The 20753-nt window shown below is 43.5% G+C and overlaps 1 protein-coding gene across 1 annotated transcript in view; it reads right to left on the bottom strand.

Moving 5' to 3' along the window:
* Positions 1-20753, bottom strand: part of pde5ab (phosphodiesterase 5A, cGMP-specific, b) — a gene marked incomplete at its 5' end in the record, with an annotated part of 195044 nt that overhangs the window by 54304 nt on the left and 119987 nt on the right. The window contains 3 exons of the mRNA XM_084320619.1: positions 933-1108; positions 12959-13043; positions 13400-13508. Coding sequence (XP_084176745.1) covers positions 933-1108; positions 12959-13043; positions 13400-13508 — 370 coding nt within the window. The remainder of the gene's footprint in view (positions 1-932; positions 1109-12958; positions 13044-13399; positions 13509-20753) is intronic.

The following is a 20753-nucleotide window of genomic DNA, read 5'->3' as shown; positions in this document are numbered from 1 at the left end:
CCAATTTCGTATCATCCAATTCAACCCTCCCCTGTCACGGACGCTGTTTCTTGCCTCCCACAAGCCGGCTGCAATGTGGACTAAGTCATACATAGCACAAGTCCCCTCCGGTACTTGAGGTAACAGCAGTCGCATCTTTTTCACCTGCGCAGCTCGATCTCTCAGTGGCGAGGAGTAACGCGTGGGAGGCTCACGCTGCCCCCGACACTTCCCGATTCGACTGCGCAGGCGCACCAACCGACCTGTAGGAGTCGCTGTCCACAACGCCCGATCCCCACCCATCAGCTTCCCACCCCCTAATACGGCCAATGTGTATTAGTACGGACGACCAGCTAAACTGAAAGCAAATGTGGAGCGCTGGGCTCGAACAGGCAAGCCCAGCGTCTCCAGATTTCGTGGCGAGCGCCTTGCCCACTACGCCACGTAGCCGCCCTAGTTCCCAGAGAACTCTTAACTTGACATATGTTAATAAATTATACACAGCTGAGTGCCAGGAAGAACTGATGTGAATCCAATTAAACGCCGCTAGCGCAGAACAATGTACCGAAAACTAGAACGCTGCGCTCTTTCCTAATAGTATCTTTAGCAAGTTATGTCAAGTCAAGTCAAGAGTTTTAATTGTCACGGCATACAAGTATACAATGAAATGCGGGTGGTCTTGCCCGCAACGATGTGCAATACAGTGTTACAACATATAATAGAATCCAATAAAAAACAACATTGTGCAATAAACAGGTAACAGGTAACATGGTGTGACATCTCGGTATCTGTACATAGTTATTTACAGAGCATATAGGACATGCTAGGTAGCTTTGGTAGTGCAATACACTGTTCCTGTTATTCTAATTGTGTGTGTGTGTGTGTGTGTGTGTGTGTGTGTGTGTGTGTGTGTGTGTGTGTGTGTGTGTGTGTGTGTGTGTGTGTGTGTGTACCTCCAGAGTGACCTCCTGCTTGGCCATGGCTCTCTCCACAGTCTCGTACATCTGTGTGTTCTGGACGCCCAGGCCGCAGAAGATGGCGAAGGCCTCCAGGAACTGCTCATCGTTCCTGTTGAAAGCCTTCACACTGCCTGACGCCTCGTCCATCTTGTTAACCAGCTGACACACACCTACACACACACACACACACACACACACACACACACACACACACACACACACACACACACACACACACACATATATCCTTTTACCTTAGACAAATAACCATATAACGTTTTAGGTTAATAACGGAAATACGTAACATTTCGGAAGCTCGCTGTGTCGTAAATACCATTTTTCGTGGATCTTTAACAAAACAAAGACCAAACTTTAAGACGAAACTCTCGGGTGCTGAACTCAAGACCAGAAAAGAGGTGAACAGCGAGGGGAACCCCCAGACCCCAGCTCTGTATTCTACACTGTTGTCAGTTACAAAGCAAATCTTTCTGACTAGAAAGAAGGGCAATTTTCTTTGTATCTCCTCCTAATATCAGTTCGCCTAGGATCAGGAAAACTGAAATGGCAAGTTGGAAGTGATATTTTGGACATGGGACAGTTAGGACAGGTGGGACAGGTGGGACAGGTGGGAGAGGATGCTGTGCTTTGATCAGGCTCTTCCAGACTGAGGGGACCTGCTTGGGACATAGATGGTCATTAATCATCCACTTAGCCAAGCTAATGGTGCTGCTAGTCTCTAATTATGCTAATGAATTTTAATGGATTTGTGGGGGGAACATTCTTATCTGGATAATGAGGAAGGCAGTGCCACGCTCTCTCTCAGTGGCCTAGATTCAGGCCTGCAGCAACAGAGGCCTATGTTGCATCACCTTCTTGTTGAGAGGTATTTGGGACACGTAGTGTAATATCAAAGTAATCCCTGGGATCAACATTCATAGCATGAGCACATTTTCTCCCCACAAATCTCCCTGTGGCTAAGCCTGTCACGACCCAGATAACCTAAAGTGCTTCATTTCTCATTTTAGTCTGAGAGTCTGAGTGAAAGGAGCAATATCAAGCCTAATACTTAGCCTACCAATATCCACTTCCAATGTCAAACCCAATACTAACCAATATCCACTTCCAATGTCAAACCCAATACTAACCAATATCCACTTCCAATATCAAACCCAATACTAACCAATATCCACTTCCAATATCAAACCCAATACTAACCAATATCCACTTCCAATATCAAACCCAATACCAATATCCACTTCCAATATCAAACCCAATACTAACCAATATCCACTTCCAATATCAAACCCAATACTAACCAATATCCACTTCCAATATCAAACCCAATACTAACCAATATCCACTTCCAATGTCAAACCCAATACTAACCAATATCCACTTCCAATGTCAAACCTAATACTAACCAATATCCACTTCCAATATCAAACCCAATACTAACCAATATCAAACCCAATACTAACCAATATCCACTTCCAATGTCAAACCCAATACTAACCAATATCCACTTCCAATGTCAAACTCAATACTAACCAATATCCACTTCCAATGTAAGTAAGTAAGTAAGTAAGTAAGTAAGTAAGTAAGTAAGTAAGTAAGTATTTATAAAGCACCTTTCATACATGTCATGTAGCTCAAAGTGATGTACACAATTATAGGCATATATAACGATAAAAGCAATAAAGTCACAGTGATCAGTTAAGATCAATGTTTAAAAAAAAATAATAATAATAATAATAGTAACGTAAAAAATGAAAATAACGTAAAAACAGTCATTTGCTTACCAGTTTGGGAGAACAGGTCCGCACAAACATTTCCGCTCAGTAGCAACCGGAAGTGCACTAAACCAATGCACTTGTATGGTAGGTAGCAATGTTTAGCTCTTATAACGCTAGTGTAGTTACGTTTTTATCAGTGGTCATAGTTGGGTCCATAGTGCTTTACCAAGTCCCATGGATCCATCAGTGGCCGTGTATTGTGTGCGTATGTACCCGTTCCCTCATGTGGTCAGTGGCCAGAGTTTGGGTCCATAGTGCTTTACCAAGTCCCATGGACCCATCAGTGGCCGCGTCTTGTGTGCGTATGTACCCGTTCCCTCATCTAAAGAGTTGGGTCCACAAGACTTTTCCAGGCCTTACGGATCCATCAGTGGTCGTGTATTGTGTGCGTATGTACCCGTTCCTTCATCTAAAAAGTTGGGTCCACAAGGCTTATCCTAGCCTCATGGATCCATCAGGTTTTTCCAAGCCATAACTATTTGTAAGCTAGACTGTATAGGTACGTTTTTAATTTTCCTTTAAAAATGTGTATAGAGCTGGCGTTTCTGATGTGTGTTGGTAGTGTGTTCCATAGTTTTGGGGCATAGTTGGCAAATGCCATACTTCCTATCCTTTTTTGGTTTCTGGGCGTGTCTAGTAAACCTGTAGTGGATGACCGTAGCGTTCTTGAGGGCAGATAACTAACTAGGGAATTTGCTATGTATTTTGGGCCTTGCTCATTAAGAGCTTTATATGTTAGGAAAAGGACCTTAAAATCAATTCTATGAGTTATTGGAAGCCAGTGCAGAGTGGCCAGGACTGGAGTGATATGTTCTCTTCTCCTTGTATGAGTTAGTAATCGAGCTGCAGAGTTTTGGATAAGCTGAAGCTTCCCAATGGTTGCTTTGGGAAGACCAGTGAACAGTGCATTACAATAGTCAAGCCGACTTGATACAAAAGCATGAATAAGTTTCTCTGCATCCTTTTTATTTACGAAAGGTCTTACTTTCGCTATGTTTCTTAGGTGGAAGAATGACGTTTTCATGGCCTTATTTATATGAGACTTAAAGGTCAGGTCTGAGTCCAAGATGACACCTAGGCTTGTAACCTCAGTCTTTACATAGGATGACAGACTCCCCAGGTTTTTACAAAGCACTTCCCTTTTCGCTTTTGGGCCGATCAATAGGATTTCGGTCTTGCTTTCGTTTAATTTTAGGAAGTTATTGTTCATCCACTTGTTTATTGCTAACAGACAATTTGTAATGGACTGTATGGCTGTAGTGTTATTTGGTTCTGCGGAGATATATAGTTGTGTATCATCAGCATAACTATGGAAGCATACATTGTGGTCTCGAATGATGTCCCCGAGGGGCAGCATATATAGTGAGAAGAGTAATGGACCAAGGCAGCTTCCTTGTGCGACTCCAAAATTGCTGTCATGTTCCTCGGATACATTGTCTCCAAGCTTAACATAGAACCTTCTCCCCTTAATGTATGTTATGAGCCAATTTAGTACATGATCGGAAAAGCCAACCAGTCTTTCAAGACGACTGATCAAGATATTATGGTCAATCGTATCGAACGCTGCACTAAGGTCCAATAGGACAAGAATTGAGACTTTGCCAGCATCGGAGTTTAGCCTGAGGTCGCTAACTATTTTGGTAAGGGCAGTTTCAGTGCTGTGATTTGTTCTGAAGCCTGATTGTAGTTCCTCCATGATGTTATTATCTTTGAGAAAGGAGTTTATTTGTACTGAGACTATCTTTTCTAATATCTTGCTGATAAATGGAAGGTTCGATATTGGCCTATAGCTTTTTAGTTCGTTTACATCTAAGTTTGTTTTCTTTAGTAGTGGTTTTACTACAGCCGTTTTAAATGCATCTGGAAAAGTGCCTGTTTGAAGAGACATATTTATGATTTCAAGGACATGATTTGAGACACTATCAAACACCCGCTTGAGAAATGCTGTTGGTATAGGATCGAGGCAGGAGGTGGCGGAATTACACTCAGAGACAATCTTACAGAGGTCAGGTAATGTAATACATGTGAATTCCCCCATTGTTATCTCAGGTGGGTTTTCACTCACAGCCAGATCTATATCAGCGGTAATGCTTGCTCTAATCAATGATATTTTTTCATTAAAGAAAACTGCGAACTCTTCACATTTTGTGGCTGATTGCTGCGGTATATGGGGGGGTGGTATGTTAATCAGCCGGTCAATGGTGGAAAAAAGTACCCTGGAGTTACCCATATTTTCTGAGATCATTTTGGAAAAATATTCCTTTCTCGCAAGTTGTATTGCTTTATTGTATGCGCCCATGGCGTCTTTGTATAAATTAAAGTGAGCTGTGAGTTTGAATTTCCTCCATTTTCGCTCGGCTATCCTACATTTTCTCTTGTTATCTTTAACATTGGTTTTATTTAGCCATGGAGAGATTCTATCAGTTTTTACCTTTTTAACCTTTAGAGGGGCAACAGTATTTAACACTGTTGACAAGGTGCTGTGGAAGTTTTGCACTTTCTGATTTAAGGAGGATTCACTGCATTGGTCATATGATTTCATCATACTAGAGAATTTTGCTTCAGCTCTAGCGTCCAGAAGCCTTCTGTGAACTAGGAATTCGCTTCTGGTCTTATGTAATATTAGGCTTGTACCATAGAACACACAATAATGGTCAGAAATTGGAATTTGTTTTACTGATACATTCTCAATGTTTAGCCCTGTTGTTATTAGTAGGTCCAGAGTGTTGCCATGTTGGTGGGTGGCCTCGTGAACATGCTGCATCAGTCCAAAACTGTCCAGTAGGTTCAGAAACTCACAACCCCTGGGGTCATCCTTTTTGTTGATATGAATGTTTAGATCTCCATTAAGAATGATTCTATCATACCTGGTAATGCAGATCGATATGAGTTCTGAAAATTCCTGTATGAAGAGTGGCGAGTAGATAGTGGCTTTCTAGATTTCAATATCAAAGAACAGGTTCTACAGCTCGCATGGGGACAAACCGTCACATTTCAAGGGAAAAGGATCTATTTTGATCACGATTACTCCCCAGACCTGCAAAAGAAGAGGGGTCAGGTGCGTCACGTCATCAAACAGCTGAAGGAAAAAGGGATACGCGCTAATTGCCCATACCCGGCACGACTCAGGATGACAACAGAATCGGGAACGAAGGTGTTTGACTCTCTGGTAGATGCAATTCCCACACTGAAAGAACTGGGAATTCATGTCCAAATCGACGAAAGAGAGAAACTACAAAGAGAACTGACAAGGGACAGGTGGCGAACACAAAGAAGAGGGCGTGAGCAGCGAACGAAAGGAGCCATGACGTCACTATCTGCCGCAGACCTAAGATCATTCATGGACGATAAAGATGAGTAAACCAGTTAGATATAGTAAACTAACGAAATGTTTACAATAAGTGTAAAACACAAGAAATAATGGACATGCTGCTGACTAATATGATTATCATTTACCCTGAGTATTAATTACCTGTTGGGAAAATTTAAATATATTAAATCTACTTTAATTTATATGTGGTTCTGAGGCCAGAGACTGAGCCATAGACGGATCACACTTAGCCTGTGTTACCAGGCAAAGGTTAACCCTATACGTTCGTGGTTAACTTCTCTGCACTTAGTGCAATATGCTCCCTGAGAGAGAAAGCTACACCTCTCTAGAACATCGGGAGATTATTTCATTTGTGATTTATGTAAGACAGCTTACTGGAAAATTGGAAGCCCTAGGTTTTCCCTTACAAGTGAATAGGGGACCATTTTGTTTTGTTTTTTATGTTGTATACTCTTTGACAAATGCCTCAAGCTCATATACTATGGAAGATAGATCTATGTTGTACATACGAAATACAATGACATTATGACAAGCCTTAAATGTATTAGTTACAATATAAATGGTCTTAACAACCCAATAAAGAGGAAAAAACTTTTTGGACAACTTAAGAAAATGCAGTGCTCTATAGCATTCATTCAAGAAACGCACTTATCAATGAACGAACACCAGAAACTGAAGAGAGAATGGGTGGGCCAGGTGTATAGTGCGTCCTGTCAAACAGGGAAAAAGAGAGGAGTGGCTATTCTATTTAACAAATCAGTATACTTCACCAAAGAAAAGGAAATTGCAGATGACCAGGGCAGATATGTTATGGTCCTGGGGTCAATAGGAGGATCAATCATAACCTTTCTAAATATATATGCACCAAATGAAGACTGCCCCAATTTCTTTAAAGGTATAGCCTCACTTTTGGCTGGTAATGCCAAAGGAATTATCCTTATGGCCGGTGATTTCAACTGTGTACTAAATCCAAAAGTAGACAAACTGCCTGTAGATTGTGGACCCATTTCAAAAAAATCTAGATCACTGAATGCAATGATAAAAGAATTTGGACTTATAGATGCATGGCGTTTCCACCATCCTAGGCAGAAAGACTTTACCTTTAGGTCTGGGGTCCATGGTAGCTACTCTCGGATAGATTACTTCTGTATTTCCAAGCAAGATATTGACAAAGTTGAATCATGTATCATTGAACCAGCGACCATCTCAGATCATGGACCTCTAACTCTTCAACTTAACCTCAGTACCAATAAAATCTTTAAATATTGGAGGCTCAATGTATCCATGCTGTCTGACTCTCACACACGGGAGAGGATAAGTGAAGAACTGAAGAGTTATTTTGATCTCAACAATAAGGGGGATGTCTCACCATCAATTTTATGGGACGCGGCAAAGGCTGTAATGAGAGGTAAAATTATCTCAATTTCAAGTGCACTAAAGAAACAGCTAAATGAAAAACAGCAGAACCTAGAAAATGAGTTAAAAATACTAGAAAGGAAACATAAACTGAACAGAGATGAAGAAGATTTAAAAGTTCTACTAACCTGCAAACAAAAACTAGATGACCTGTTGACATACAAAGCGGAAGGAGCCCTTAGATTTGCTGGTAGGAATTACTATGAGATGGGAAATAGGGCAAGCAAGCTACTGTCATTCCAGCTCCACAAAATACAGTCAAGTCGGATAGTTCCAAAGATTAAACACCCCAGCACACACATGGAAGTAATGCAAACGCAAGAAATTGCTAATGCATTTGCAGATTACTATACCGACCTCTACAAAGCACAGCAATTGGAAAACAAGAAAGAAAAAATCAACAACTTCTTAGATAACCTTAAACTTTCTAAACTATCCCCAGATGAGGCGGATGAGCTAACCTCCCCTATTACGGAGAAGGAGATAGGGGAAACTATTCAGATGCTTAAGAACAATAAATCACCAGGTACAGATGGGTTTTCAAATGAATTTTATAAACATTTCACTGAACAATTAACACCAGTATTAAGTGTAGTTTATAACTATGCCCTATCTGAGAGAGATCCACCAGGAAGCTGGTCAGAAGCTATTGTCTCGGTAATACATAAAGAAGGTAAAGACCCCACAAGATGTAGTTCCTATAGGCCCATAAGTCTCCTTTGCAACGATTTCAAGATATTGACATCTATACTTAAAAAAAGAATACAGAAACATATAACAAAACTGATACACCCAGACCAGACTGGCTTTATCACTGGTCGACAGGGTGCTAACAACATCAGAAGAACTTTAAATCTGCAAACAGTGGCTGGATTTCGAAAAGAACCATCAATGCTTCTCGGCTTAGATGCCGAGAAGGCATTTGATAGAGTTGATTGGCTGTACCTTGAACTAACATTGAAAGGTATGGGATTCAATAACACATTTATAGAATGGATAAAATGTTTATATAAAAATCCTAAGTCTAGAGTAAGGGTGAATGGTCACTGCTCTCACTTCTTTGACATACAGAGAGGGACACGCCAAGGAGACGTTTTGTCTCCATTACTATTCGCGATTGGCATAGAGCCACTAGCGGAGATGATTAGATCAAACCCTCAGATACAGGGAATAGATGACCAAAAAGGCATTACACACAAGATCTCGCTATTTGCTGATGACATTTTACTTTATATCAAAAACCCTTTAGAATCAATTCCAAACATAATGATGGATTTAAGAAATTACGGCGAACTGTCGGGTTATAAGATAAATGAGACCAAATCAGAAGCCATGATGATAGTGGGAACATGGCCAATACATCTGAATAGTATAGCACCCTTCCATTGGGCTAGAGACGGATTCAGGTATTTAGGAATCATTTTGACTCCCAGCAGCAATCAGTTATATCAAGCAAACTACGAAAAGTTGATTGTACAAATCAAATCAGACATGGCCAGATGGGACATTTTACCTCTCTCCCTAGTGGGAAGAATAGAATCAATTCGAATGAATGTGCTACCTAGACTTATTTTTCTCTTCCAGTCTCTACCTATACCAATACCTGCCACTACCTTTAAAAGGTTAGATAAACTCCTATCCAAATTTATCTGGCAGAGGAAAAAACCTAGAGTAAGGCTAAAAACACTATGTTTGCCAAAGAACAAGGGTGGTCTTGGTCTACCAAACCTAAGAAACTACTACTGGGCAGCTCAATTACGCATACTTGTGCATTGGATACAAAAGGACCTAGACTCAGGATGGGTACAGATTGAGCAAAACTCAATTCCAAAGACCCCTCTCAGATCCATAATATTCCTGGGGAAAGCATACTGGAAAAAAATTAAGATTGGTAACAAATGGATTACAAATACATTAAAGGTATGGGAAAGTGTAAGGAAAAAGGGGGGAGGTCCACGATCAATATCTAGGGCCATGCCAATAGCAGACAATACAGAATTCCGGCCAGCTATGGAGGATGGGGGTTTTAAAAAATGGGCGGATTTGGGCCTGGTTACTATCAATCAATTAATGGAAGGAGACTGTTTTAAATCGTTTGCACAGCTACAGCAATGTTTTGATCTACCTTCGAAAGACATGTTTAGATACTTTCAAATAAGACACTATGTAATGACTCACAGTGAGTGGGAAGCAATTAAGAGACCACCAACAAATGTGGAGCGGTACTTTATAAACACAATAGAAAAAAACTTGATGGAAAGAAAGCAGATATCCAATATTTACAACATGTTACAACTAGACGATCCAGGAGACACCACCTATATTAAAGAAAAATGGGAGTTGGAAGCTAATGTGATCATAGAAAATGAAGAATGGGAGGACAGCCATTCAAGCAATCATAAAATCACAAATAGCCCAATGTGGAAGGAGTTTGACTGGAAGGTCAAGGTCAGGTACTTTAGGACTCCTCAAGTTCTCTCCGGATTTGCTGGTGGGTCCTCACCACTATGTTGGAGAGGATGTGGAATGATCGGAGATCATACACATATTTTCTGGGACTGTCCAAGGGTGCAGACATTTTGGATGAATATCAAAAATGAGATTAAAACCATTCTAGATCTTGACTTACCTCTGAATCCATCGTACTATATCTTGGGATGTATACCGAAAGGCACATACTATGGAGATACGTTATATATCTTGAGAGTGATACTGTTAATAGCAAGGAAAATGATAACTATGGCATGGCTACAAAATCAACCACCGACAATCAAACAATGGACCAAGAGACTGAGACAGATGTATACAATGGAAGAAATGACTGCACAATTGCAACTGAAAAAAGATATGTTTATGCAGAGATGGTCACTTGTAACCTTGTACCTGGAGATACATTAGCATGAGCCTGACGCCCTCTCTCTCTTTTTTTTCTTTTCTTTTTTTGTTGTTCTTTTTTTTCTGTTAAAGTATATATTTTTTTCCTTTTGCTAAATTTATTTTTCTATTTATTTTTTCGTTTCTTATCCTACAAAAAATCATAAAAAAAAATATTGTAAAAATCCCTCCCCACTGGGTTGTTTAAGAGGCGTACTCGGATTATACAGCTTATTTTGATTACGCTGAATACCTTAAACAAATTGAATAAGAGGGAAGAGCCTGAGTAACAAATGTCATTGACTATGTGAATCAAGTATATTATACTGTATGATTAATGCAATGTGATGTTCAATATGACACAAAATAAAAGAAAGTTAAAAAAAAAAAGAGTGGCGAGTACCTTGGTGGTCGATACAATGTCACACATATTACTGGCATTTCTGTTTTCAATACAATAGCAAGGTATTCAAATGATAAAAATTTTCCCAGGTCAATATCATTGCACACAAATTGAGTGGAGATGATTGCTGCTATTCCGCCTCCCCTCCCACTCTGTCTGTTTGATTGATAGAATTTAAAATTGGAAGGGCAGGTCTCAATCAGTGTTGCTACACCAGTGATATTGTCTAACCATGTCTCTACTAAAAACATACAATGTACACCATGTTTTACTATGAGTTCATTTATCAGAAATGATTTTTGTTTCAGCGCTCTAACGTTGAACAGTGCTAGTTTTAGCTGTACGGGTTCTGTAGTGGGGTGTGAGATAGTCTGTGGTTGAACACTGATATTGATAAGGTTAGATTTACATATGGGACGTGATAATGAGTAATTGATTAGTCTTTTGGTGATCAGAATCGGGATGCCACTCAATGTGTTTTTTTGTAGCTTAGGCTGCTTCTGTATATAGTCTACAGAGCTAGATATGGTTGGTTGTCAGGCCAGTGATGCTATACTTTGTATGACGTTATGTATTAGCACATTTACCCCTGATATGTTTGGATGGATGCCATCGGGTCTGTAATGGTTTTTCCTGGACCAGAGCAGATCAAAGTTATTTATATAGCAAAGTCCTATAGTAGTACAGTAGGTCTGTAGCCATTTGTGCAACCAGAACAGACGGCTAAATCGCTCAGATCCACGACCTATGGATGGAATGGGGCCAGACACAATGCATATTTTACCCAGGCTTTCAATAGTGAGTATTAGTGATTCAAAGTCAGATTGGAGTTTAACGGATTGTCTAGCCATTACGTCATTTGCTCCGATATGAATGATAACGGTGTGGGCGGACGGATATCTGTCGATGATTTCGGGAGTACACTCAAGTAAGTCAGTAACTTTTAAACCGGAAAAACTATACGTAATGCCGTGTGGTATTTGCAAAAACCTGGTGATGGAATCTCCAATGAGTAGGATCTCTGGCTGTTCCTGGATGCATTCCCCGTCGTAGATGGCCAGGTTTCTATGGTGAAAAGCCGCAGGAGTAGCGTCTACATTGTTGGCGGGGTTTGATGGTTGGTCGAGCAGCAGCGCCGTGTGGAGGGGCTCGTTCACAGCGGCATTTCCATCGATAACACTCGCCGTTTGAATGATCGTACTGGCATGGGCTGCAGAGCACCGCAGACGAGGACGTTTAAACTTTGGGGAGTCGGACCCATCGCGTGAGTCTGGGGAGTTTGGCGATGCGAGAGCAAACAGGGCAGAGCGCTTTCTGCTCTGGGTTGCAGATATATTTCCACGGTTGAGTTGTGAGCTGGAGAGGGCCGCCGTCCTGGTAGCTTCGCTTGGAGCCTGGCTAGTACCCTATACAAACCAATATCCAGTTCCAATATCAAACCCTATACAAGCCAATACCAATATCAAACATAATAGTCAAGTCAAGTGTATTTGTATAGCTGCATTATCACAGTTAGGCTACAAGTCTAAAAGATAGAGCTGCCTCCTCTTAGTTGACAAATCAAAGAGGCGGTCCGTTTTAGTTCCAAGACGTTAGTATATTTGTTGAGATTTAAAGGGGTCCGTCTGCATGAATGTGGGGAAATATAATTTTACAGATTTGTCGATTGAATCAACCAATCATTGACAAAATCAACTTGTTGACAACATCTATAACTATTATGTAGTTGCATTTCTCTAGTGGAGGACAGCCCCTCTGAAAGGCTTTAGAGGCCCACATTAGAACAGAACAACGCCCTCTAACCTTGAACCCTCCAGTGAAGATAAGGGAAAACTCCTTAGGTGTCCTCAGGTTTGTGCTAAAGTGGTCATAGGTGGTCCAGTCAGTGGACCTCTCAGCCAATGAGAAACTAGAATCTGAGATGCTCTTTGAGTTCCAGATCCAGTGATGAGAACAAGTCAATTTAATGTAGGTTTATCACCATAACCAATATACAGTCCTTTAAGACCAGGGGATACATTTAACATACAGTAGGTTTATCACCATACCAGACAGACAGACAGACAGACAGACAGACAGACAGACAGACAGACAGACAGACAGACAGACAGACAGACAGACAGAGAGAGAGAGAGAGACAGAGAGAGAGAGAGAGAGAGAGAGAGAGAGAGAGAGAGAGAGAGAGAGAGAGAGAGAGGCCTACCTATGACTTTGTCTTTCTTTCCATTCCTGATGGGAGTGCAGAGTAAACTCTTGATCTGGTTACCGGGGTGATCAGGGTTCTCAGTCTGGAAGATCAATAACAAGATAAGAGCGGTGGGATGAGAGAGAGGGAGGCACAAGAAAGAGAGACAGAAAAGAGAGGGGGGAAGTAAGTAAGAAAAAACAGAAAGAAAGAAAGAAAGAAGAAAAGAAAGAAAGAAAGAAAGAAAGAAAGAAAGAAAGAAAGAAAGAAAGAAAGAAAGAAAGAAAGAAAGAAAGAAAGAAAGAAAGAAAGAAAGAAAGAAAGAAAGAAAGAAATGAGAGGGGGGGAGAAAGTAAGAAAAAAACTGAAAAGAAAGACAGACAGACAAGACAGACAGACAGACAGACAGACAGACAGACAGACAGACAGACAGACAGAACTATCTCCTCCTCTACTCACCATCCAGGGGAATCGTTGGTCCTTGGTGACATCTGCGATGTTCAGGGGCTGCATGGTGTTCTTGGCGTACTGGGCATACATGTAGTTAATCTGACTGACATCGCAGTCCCTGGGGAACAGATAACGACACATCAGGCACAACTGGCTTATATCGTGTAGCCAGAAATATCAGTTAAAGGATTTCAATTTCAGATTTTGCGGGATTTTTAACATTAATATAGCAACAAAATCTAAAAATGTGCTACGTAAAGACATAGTTGAGTCATGGTGTCCCGAGCAGAGAATGAAGTCATCTGTGTGTGTTGTTATCCCAGCGTCTCCATTCTTTGTTTTGCTCAATCGTTAGCGTTCTCTTTTTCTGCCTCTTCGACTTAAAATCTTGATTCGTGTTTGATCTGCAATGCTGATTTTGCTAGTTTTGATTAGGATGCTCGATATTGGCTTTTTTACCGATACGCCGATATTGTCCAACTCTTAATTTCCGATACCGATATATGCAGGGTTCCCCCCCCAAAAAACTGAATAATTTCAGGTAATTATAATTAACATTACATATATCTTGTCATAATACAATATACAATAAATAAAATCTGAATTTGTTCTTACTTGCTTGCCTGGGTAAATAAAGGTGAAATAAATGTAAAAATATATATATATTTTTTTTAAACAGATACCGATAATTTCCGATATCACATTTTAATGCCAATATCGGTCGATAATATCGGTAGGCCGATAATATCGGTAGGCCGATAATATCGGACATCCCTAGTTTGGATAGTTTGATTTGAATTTTGGCCACAACGACATTTAAGGCAATACATAGTTTCTTGAAATAACTACTTTGTTTTGGTCTGAGATGCTGGTGCTATAGTGCAAGCAATGCAACAGTCAACACTCCTCACAGCAGGTAACACAACACAACACAAGCTACAACCACAGGGCACCATTAAGGCTCCCACAGAGTCGGGAGGAATATACGCGGACGGACTCCGCACGGCATGTCCGCAGTCCTTTGAGGTTTCACCTTTATTTCACTATTATGTCTTGTGTATGTATGTGATGAATAAACCTCTTGAATCATACCAATTTCCTACATTTCTCGTGCCAGTTTACTACATTTCCCACAATCCTTGCGTGCTATTTACACTTTCTGTCACGGCGGCGTCCACCGATGTCAAAATAAAGAGTCTAGGTTATCTCCGTTTTCCAAGATTTTTAAATAAAACTGGCAGTTTTACACACTTCATTTAGAAAAGCCATTCAAACTTCTCAAGTTTCTTCAGATGATGAAAAAAAGACATGGTCCAAAATGTATATCAATTGGAATGGATAACGATTAGCGATAGTAAAACTAAATTGTGCGTCATCTACCTGCCAAAAGTTTTACCGGACCAATCCTACCCATAGAACCATGATCCTGCCCTACTCTCTCTTGGCACGGAGTGAGTAAAATGCAGATCGGTGTCACATTGAATGCAGGTTAGAACATTTTAGCTTCGCACTTTGAGTACGTGCGGACCTCTGCGGAGTCCATTCCACGTACGTTCCGCCCGACTATGTGGGAGCCTTTAGTCTGGATCTACATCATATGGTTCACGATAATACCAGTATAAATTTGTACACAAAATCTTTTTCATATCATGATTATTAACCCTTTGGTTGCCGAAAACGGAGATCTACGTTTCTGTGGCCCAGCGCTTGAGTGCCGGACACGTCACAGAAAACGTAGATCTTTCTTTTATTCGCTATTGCCATTCATAATTCATCGGGGCAGCCTGTGCATGCTGTACTGAATGTGTCTGAGATCGCAGACGGTCAATACCGCCGCCTACCGCCTTGCGGCCGCTATTGCACTCCATTTGAAACTATGTAGTTTCTTTTCTCTACCGAGCTGCGGCGTGGGGGCGGGTCCTAAACACTCCGGCAAAACAAGCGCTTGTAGGGATGGCTTGGACAACTGACCCCGGCCGCCCGTTCAAGTGCAATGCCCGATAATGTCGGAGACAGGATCGCTGTGGATATCTGGAATGGCGATCAGATAATTGGATACTTTTTTTTGCATTACATCAGAGACAAGGTAAGGACTCTATATTACCGATCTTGCGTCGATCTGATATTTTTTTCCCTGCGATTGCTCTGTCTGTGTGTATGTGTGTGTGCTGTGTCCCGCTGGAATTACACAGTAATCAGTTTTTTGCACGTTGACCGGAAGAAACCCACTGACAATCGACGGCGTTATTAGATCCATAGCTATAATATAAAATATAGGTTTAGCTCTACAAACAAGGTGAGCGTTTACATGGGGTTAATGGGCGGCAAGGCCTATGCACTTCCCGGAAGGGGGCGAGGCACCCAATGTGTTAACGATATAGCGGCGCAATGACGCGTTGACCCTAGATAAACACAACTTCAAACCACGCAAGGCTTTTTAGACACAGCTTTATCTCCTAACTTTACTTTAGCTAACAAGTTAGCATTTTGCCTACTTTAGTTAACCTAGCATAGCATTAACCATACGTGAGAGACAAAAAATGACCATCAAACCACCGCCAGTTCTGTATCGTATTAGCTCTCGCTCGGCGTCACTCTCTGCACTGTCCTCGCACACGTGCACACGCACTGAATAAAGATCACGATGTACCTTTAATCCCAATATTTGTCTGACCACACCCCTATCAGCTTACCCATATAAGCAGGGGTGGGGCCACCCACTCGCCTCCTTCTCGCTTTCACCACAAGGAAGTGCCTCGGTAGATCCCCACACTTGAAGTGATGTGATGGTAGGAGAAGAGTTGGAAAGCAAGGATACGTTGACATCATATCTTTATTTTCTCTCACTATTTTCGAGAAAATACGGCGATATTGTCTTCGTACTGGAGTGTCTGGAAGATGATGATCATTCTAAAAATCCTCCACCGGTTTTCGTATTGGGAGTTCGCGCCGCTACATGTTTTTCCAACTGCAGTCCTTGCTGTGTGCTGGTTGCGGTAAAGGCACAGCTGGGCTGTAGGACACGCCGCTGTTGTGAGAAGCGGTGGGTTCCTGGGTTGGTGAGTTATGTTTTGCTGGCAGGCTCCACTTGTCTGTTAGTGCTATGGGGGCTAATTGACAATGTTTATGAAAACCGGCCCCAGGCTAGGGTCCTTTGTTCAGCCTCTTAGGCGACAGAAGACCTTGGTCTGAAGCCCATTTTAGTTTTAACTAGTGGGCCGCGACCATTAACACTGGTGATCCCTGTGTTTTCTGGACGAGTGGATATCTCTCTGTCACCGTGTAGCCCCTTCTTTCATATCCAAATGAGAGTATTCCTTCACGAGGAGATATGGGCATAGATGTTCGATAGCGGAAGATCTGTGTTCAAGTCAGCTACACAGGCCAGTTGGTATTGTGCTGGCTCCGTCGGGTGTGGGTAAAATCACCGTTGTAAAACTGTGTTAACATCTTGTTTCTCTTTTCTCTTAAAAAGTGAGGAGGGTTTCAGAACGGCGGCCTGTCTGGGTGAGTGTTGTATCATTGTGTACACGTTCAGGTGATAGCTGCTTAGCTTACGTGCTAGTGGTGGCCTACTGTTAGCCAGTCAGCTGTTAGCTGCGGCGCTAGCCTGCTGTAATCACTAGGTGGCCTACTAGGTTAGGCTGGGGAACGTTAACTTGCTGCTATCGGCCTAGGTCCAGCGCGGGGTGGCTCCGGCACCTCGCGCGCCGCCGCGGTTCCCGACTCTCCTCTCCCTCACGGGGAGAGGCGGGGGGGATTCGAAGCTACTCTCTGGTCGCGCGCGCCGTTCGCTTGGCGTCTCGCGGGCGGGGGCGGTAGCGTCCGACGGTTAGGGCGGCCGTTAGCTTAATGCTACTCTGTTGAACGTGCTTTGATTATAAGATGTTTTACACTCTTGACTACGACGTCATCTTTGACAGGGGATGTTCGTCGACCCTGCCCTGAGCCAGGACGGCAAGGATTGCGTCAACAAAGGGGACCGTAGCGACGGGTTGGAGCGGCGACGCTGCCCAGTTCGAACAACACAGGACGGCTGTGTTTTCTACGGGGCCTTGAGACTGCACTTCGTTGATCTGCACTTCGTTGATCTACGCTCCGGGTAGGACAAGGTTTGGCCAGACCTTATACGCGTCTTCTGGCTTTACCTTCTACATGTTTTGTAAATAACGATGTTTTCCAAAAACGTGTGTTGCTGCAATACATTTAGGATACAACGCGAGTTTTGTGTGAATTGTCTTGTCACTGGTAATTAGCTTCTCCGTGCAAATCGGGTTGTTGTTACAGATGTGAAAATGATCTGGTTGTTGTGTGAGAAACATCATGTGTGTTTATATGTACCGTGTACTCACAACTAAGGGGTAACTAACCTATGAAGCTATGCTTAGTGACAAATGAGTAAAGAATATTCTTTTCTCAGCCTGTGATGACAATGAACAGTGTGTTCACATATTAACAGGTTTTCCTGTTTTAACTGGCCGTATTAAGGGTAAAGTAGGAGGATTGTGTTTCCCCCTGGTTCCCTGGGGACTTGTTCATCCTCCTATCAGACATGTTGTTGCACTACATTGTGTCTTTGTGTGGTAGGGATGCGATGTAACCCTTAGCTTGATTGCTGAGGTTGTGCTAAGACTGCTGGAGAAACTTTATTTTCCTAAAAGAAAAGATTGTTTGGTCGCTTTCGTGTGTGCTTAGCAAGGCCTGTGGCCGATACTAATCGAGAATTATGTATTCTCTCATTATGAAAAACGGCGTTCCTCTGTAGAGTGTTTTTGCCATTTTTTGTAGGTGATGATGGGTTGTGTGTGTCATGTGACCTACAACTGGGTTGGACTGGCCACAGAAGCACATGTGTAAGTTTGGACCGGGGCTCTTAGAGAGCCCTCTCTATTCTGTGTTTTTTCCTTAGTAAAAATCAGATAGCAGGTTAGCTCATGCGCTGTGTGAAGCTGTCAAACGCTTCATAGAGCTGACTATGACTGTGTCATACTCTCTTTTTGTCATTACATCGTATCATGGGTGTGGGGTCGTAAAGGGGTGAACTGGTAACCTTTCCTCTCCCCCTTTTTTCTGTTGGTCAGGGGTACACCCCCTGTCCTTCAAGGTTCCTGTCACGTTGCGGTTCGGCACGTTACGGGGTGAGGGGGGGGGGGGAGGGAGTTTCCTGGTCCCACGGCCTGGAATATTGGGCGTGTGCACCGCAGAAATTCCCCCGCCATAGAGTACGTCACCGTGCGCGTCTCTGTTGGTAGGACTTCCGTGTGCTGTTCAGGTCCATGTGATGGATCTGTTTTCGGGGGGTGGTCAGGGCTCCTCCTCACCAAGCGCCTATTCGGGCCTTCTGTGAGTTCGGACTCCTCCTTCCATGTGAGGGAGCCTCCTTCAGAGTACAGAGCCTCCTCCTCAGATTGTCAAGGTGAGTGGACCCTCTAGAAGGTGTCCTATTCTATTGTGTATGTATTCGATTCAATTCGATTATTGAGTGTGTATGGGGTCAGTGCCTCTTCCCCGGAGAGCCCTAAAACCAATTTTTTACATGGCTCAAGGTGCAATATATTCTTTTCAATCTGTACAGCTCGCGTGGGAAGTCTCTCTGGGGATTCCCGTCTCCTTCCTATGGGAGGGTGGTGGGATGTAAAAATGTGAAAATGTTTTACCGCCGGCTATGTAGACTGGGATACATACTGTTGGTGCTTCCTTCTTTTCTACTAAAAAGAGTTGGAGTTAGGAAGTGTCACACCCCTCTTGTCGTTCCCCTGGGCGCCTTGGGGATTCAATGACCGGTCTAAATAGCCTGTTCATTGATGTGGGTGTGTCCCGACGCACGTATAGTGCTAGCTCGCTGTAAACAGGCGACTGACTGGCACGCCTTGGTTGCTTGAGGTTAAAACGGCATTTTTATAAAGCAACTGGGATGGAGGTTTTTCCTCTTCCGACGACCACATCCCACGACCTGGGTTGGTTATCGACGGATTCTCGTTCATGTCTGGGGGATGATGACGGAATGGATCTGAACATATGTAGAGGGGTCTCACGCCCTGGGGGTGGGCCACCGGGCGCGGTTCGCCCGAACGTCTGGGTGGCGCCTTCTTTTCATGTTAAGATCAACACGCATATCTGCCCTTTCTCCTGGAGTAGGCATGTCGGCGTGGTTAGGGCACGGGACTGGTTCTGGTCACGCTGGTCCGTATCAGTTGAACCCGTTGTCCGCCGGGGATGCAGATCTGCTGTTCTGGTACCCTGAGGGACTTGGGCTTTTTTCAGGGGGAAAAATGCCAGGTTGGTCCGGGTGTCACAGGGTTAAGCACTATGGAGACCCTGGTTGGGTACGTTTTTTACTCAGCACTGTCGTAATGGCTTACGGCCATGCCAACCTGTACACGCTCGATCTCGTCAGATCTCGGCTGCTACACAGGTTGGTCCTGGTTAGTACTTGGTTGGGAGACCGCCTGGGAATACCAAGTACGGTGTGCTTAGGGGCGGGTTCTCCATTCTTTTTCGCTCCTCTCTCACGCATGGCGAAGAGGGGCCTGTTGGGGTGGTCTTTGACCTCCTCTGGTGACCCTGTGCTTCCCGTATCGCCAGGCCCGGTCCGAAGTAATGTTTCGTCGACCCGTAGGCCTGGGTTAACCCTTTTTTGAAAACTGAAACACTTGTACTGCGGTATAGCCGTGTGTTTGAGTTTTTTCTTGAGGGGTTATAGGAACAACCACCGCATTGGGTAACACCAAGGTGGTTGATTCCCTGGTGTGTTGGAGCAGTGTCAACTCCCGGGTTCACCGGTTGAGGGTGCCCCTGCACGTTCATGACGTCTGCCAATCGTGTCAGCCTTCTCTGCCTCAACCCCTCTGGGTGGGGGTTTTTAAATGGAGGCTTGGTCATGCAACAACGCCAGCATACGCCCCTTCCGCCGGGGCGGCTGTGTTCAGCTGTCCCCTCTGGCGCCTGTCTCGTCCGCAGTCTCCAGGCTAGGGTTAACAGCCTGTTGCCTGGTTTTTCCCCGGTGCGCTGCCTGCTTCCGTTGGTTAACCTTTTTTGTGTGCTTACGGCCATGCTGACTGCCTGTTCTGCAGGGTCAGTGTGCCAGGCGGTGTACTATTGGGGGGACAGGGCCCGCTCGGCTGAGGGGCCTTTGTCCGAATACGCTGGCGATGTGGGGGGCGGGGTCACTAAGTGCCCACCTGGTGGGGTCTTGATGCTGGCATCATGGACTTCTCCGGGCCCCCGTTCCAGGGGGTCCAGTCCCTTTGGTGGGTCTGGGTCTTCCTTCGCGCCCCGCTGCTACGGCCTTGCCACGGGGTTGGGTTTGCCCTTGACCCCGTGATTCTGGGGGCAGTAACGAGGTTGTTTCCTCCGTTCGTTC

This window comes from Notolepis coatsorum, assembly GCF_963971535.1.
Source record: "Notolepis coatsorum genome assembly, chromosome: 1".
In the NCBI taxonomy this organism is placed as follows: Eukaryota; Metazoa; Chordata; class Actinopteri; order Aulopiformes; family Paralepididae; genus Notolepis; species Notolepis coatsorum.
The sequence above is the reverse complement of the archived record's forward strand: the minus strand, read 5'-3'. Positions and strand labels throughout refer to the sequence as shown.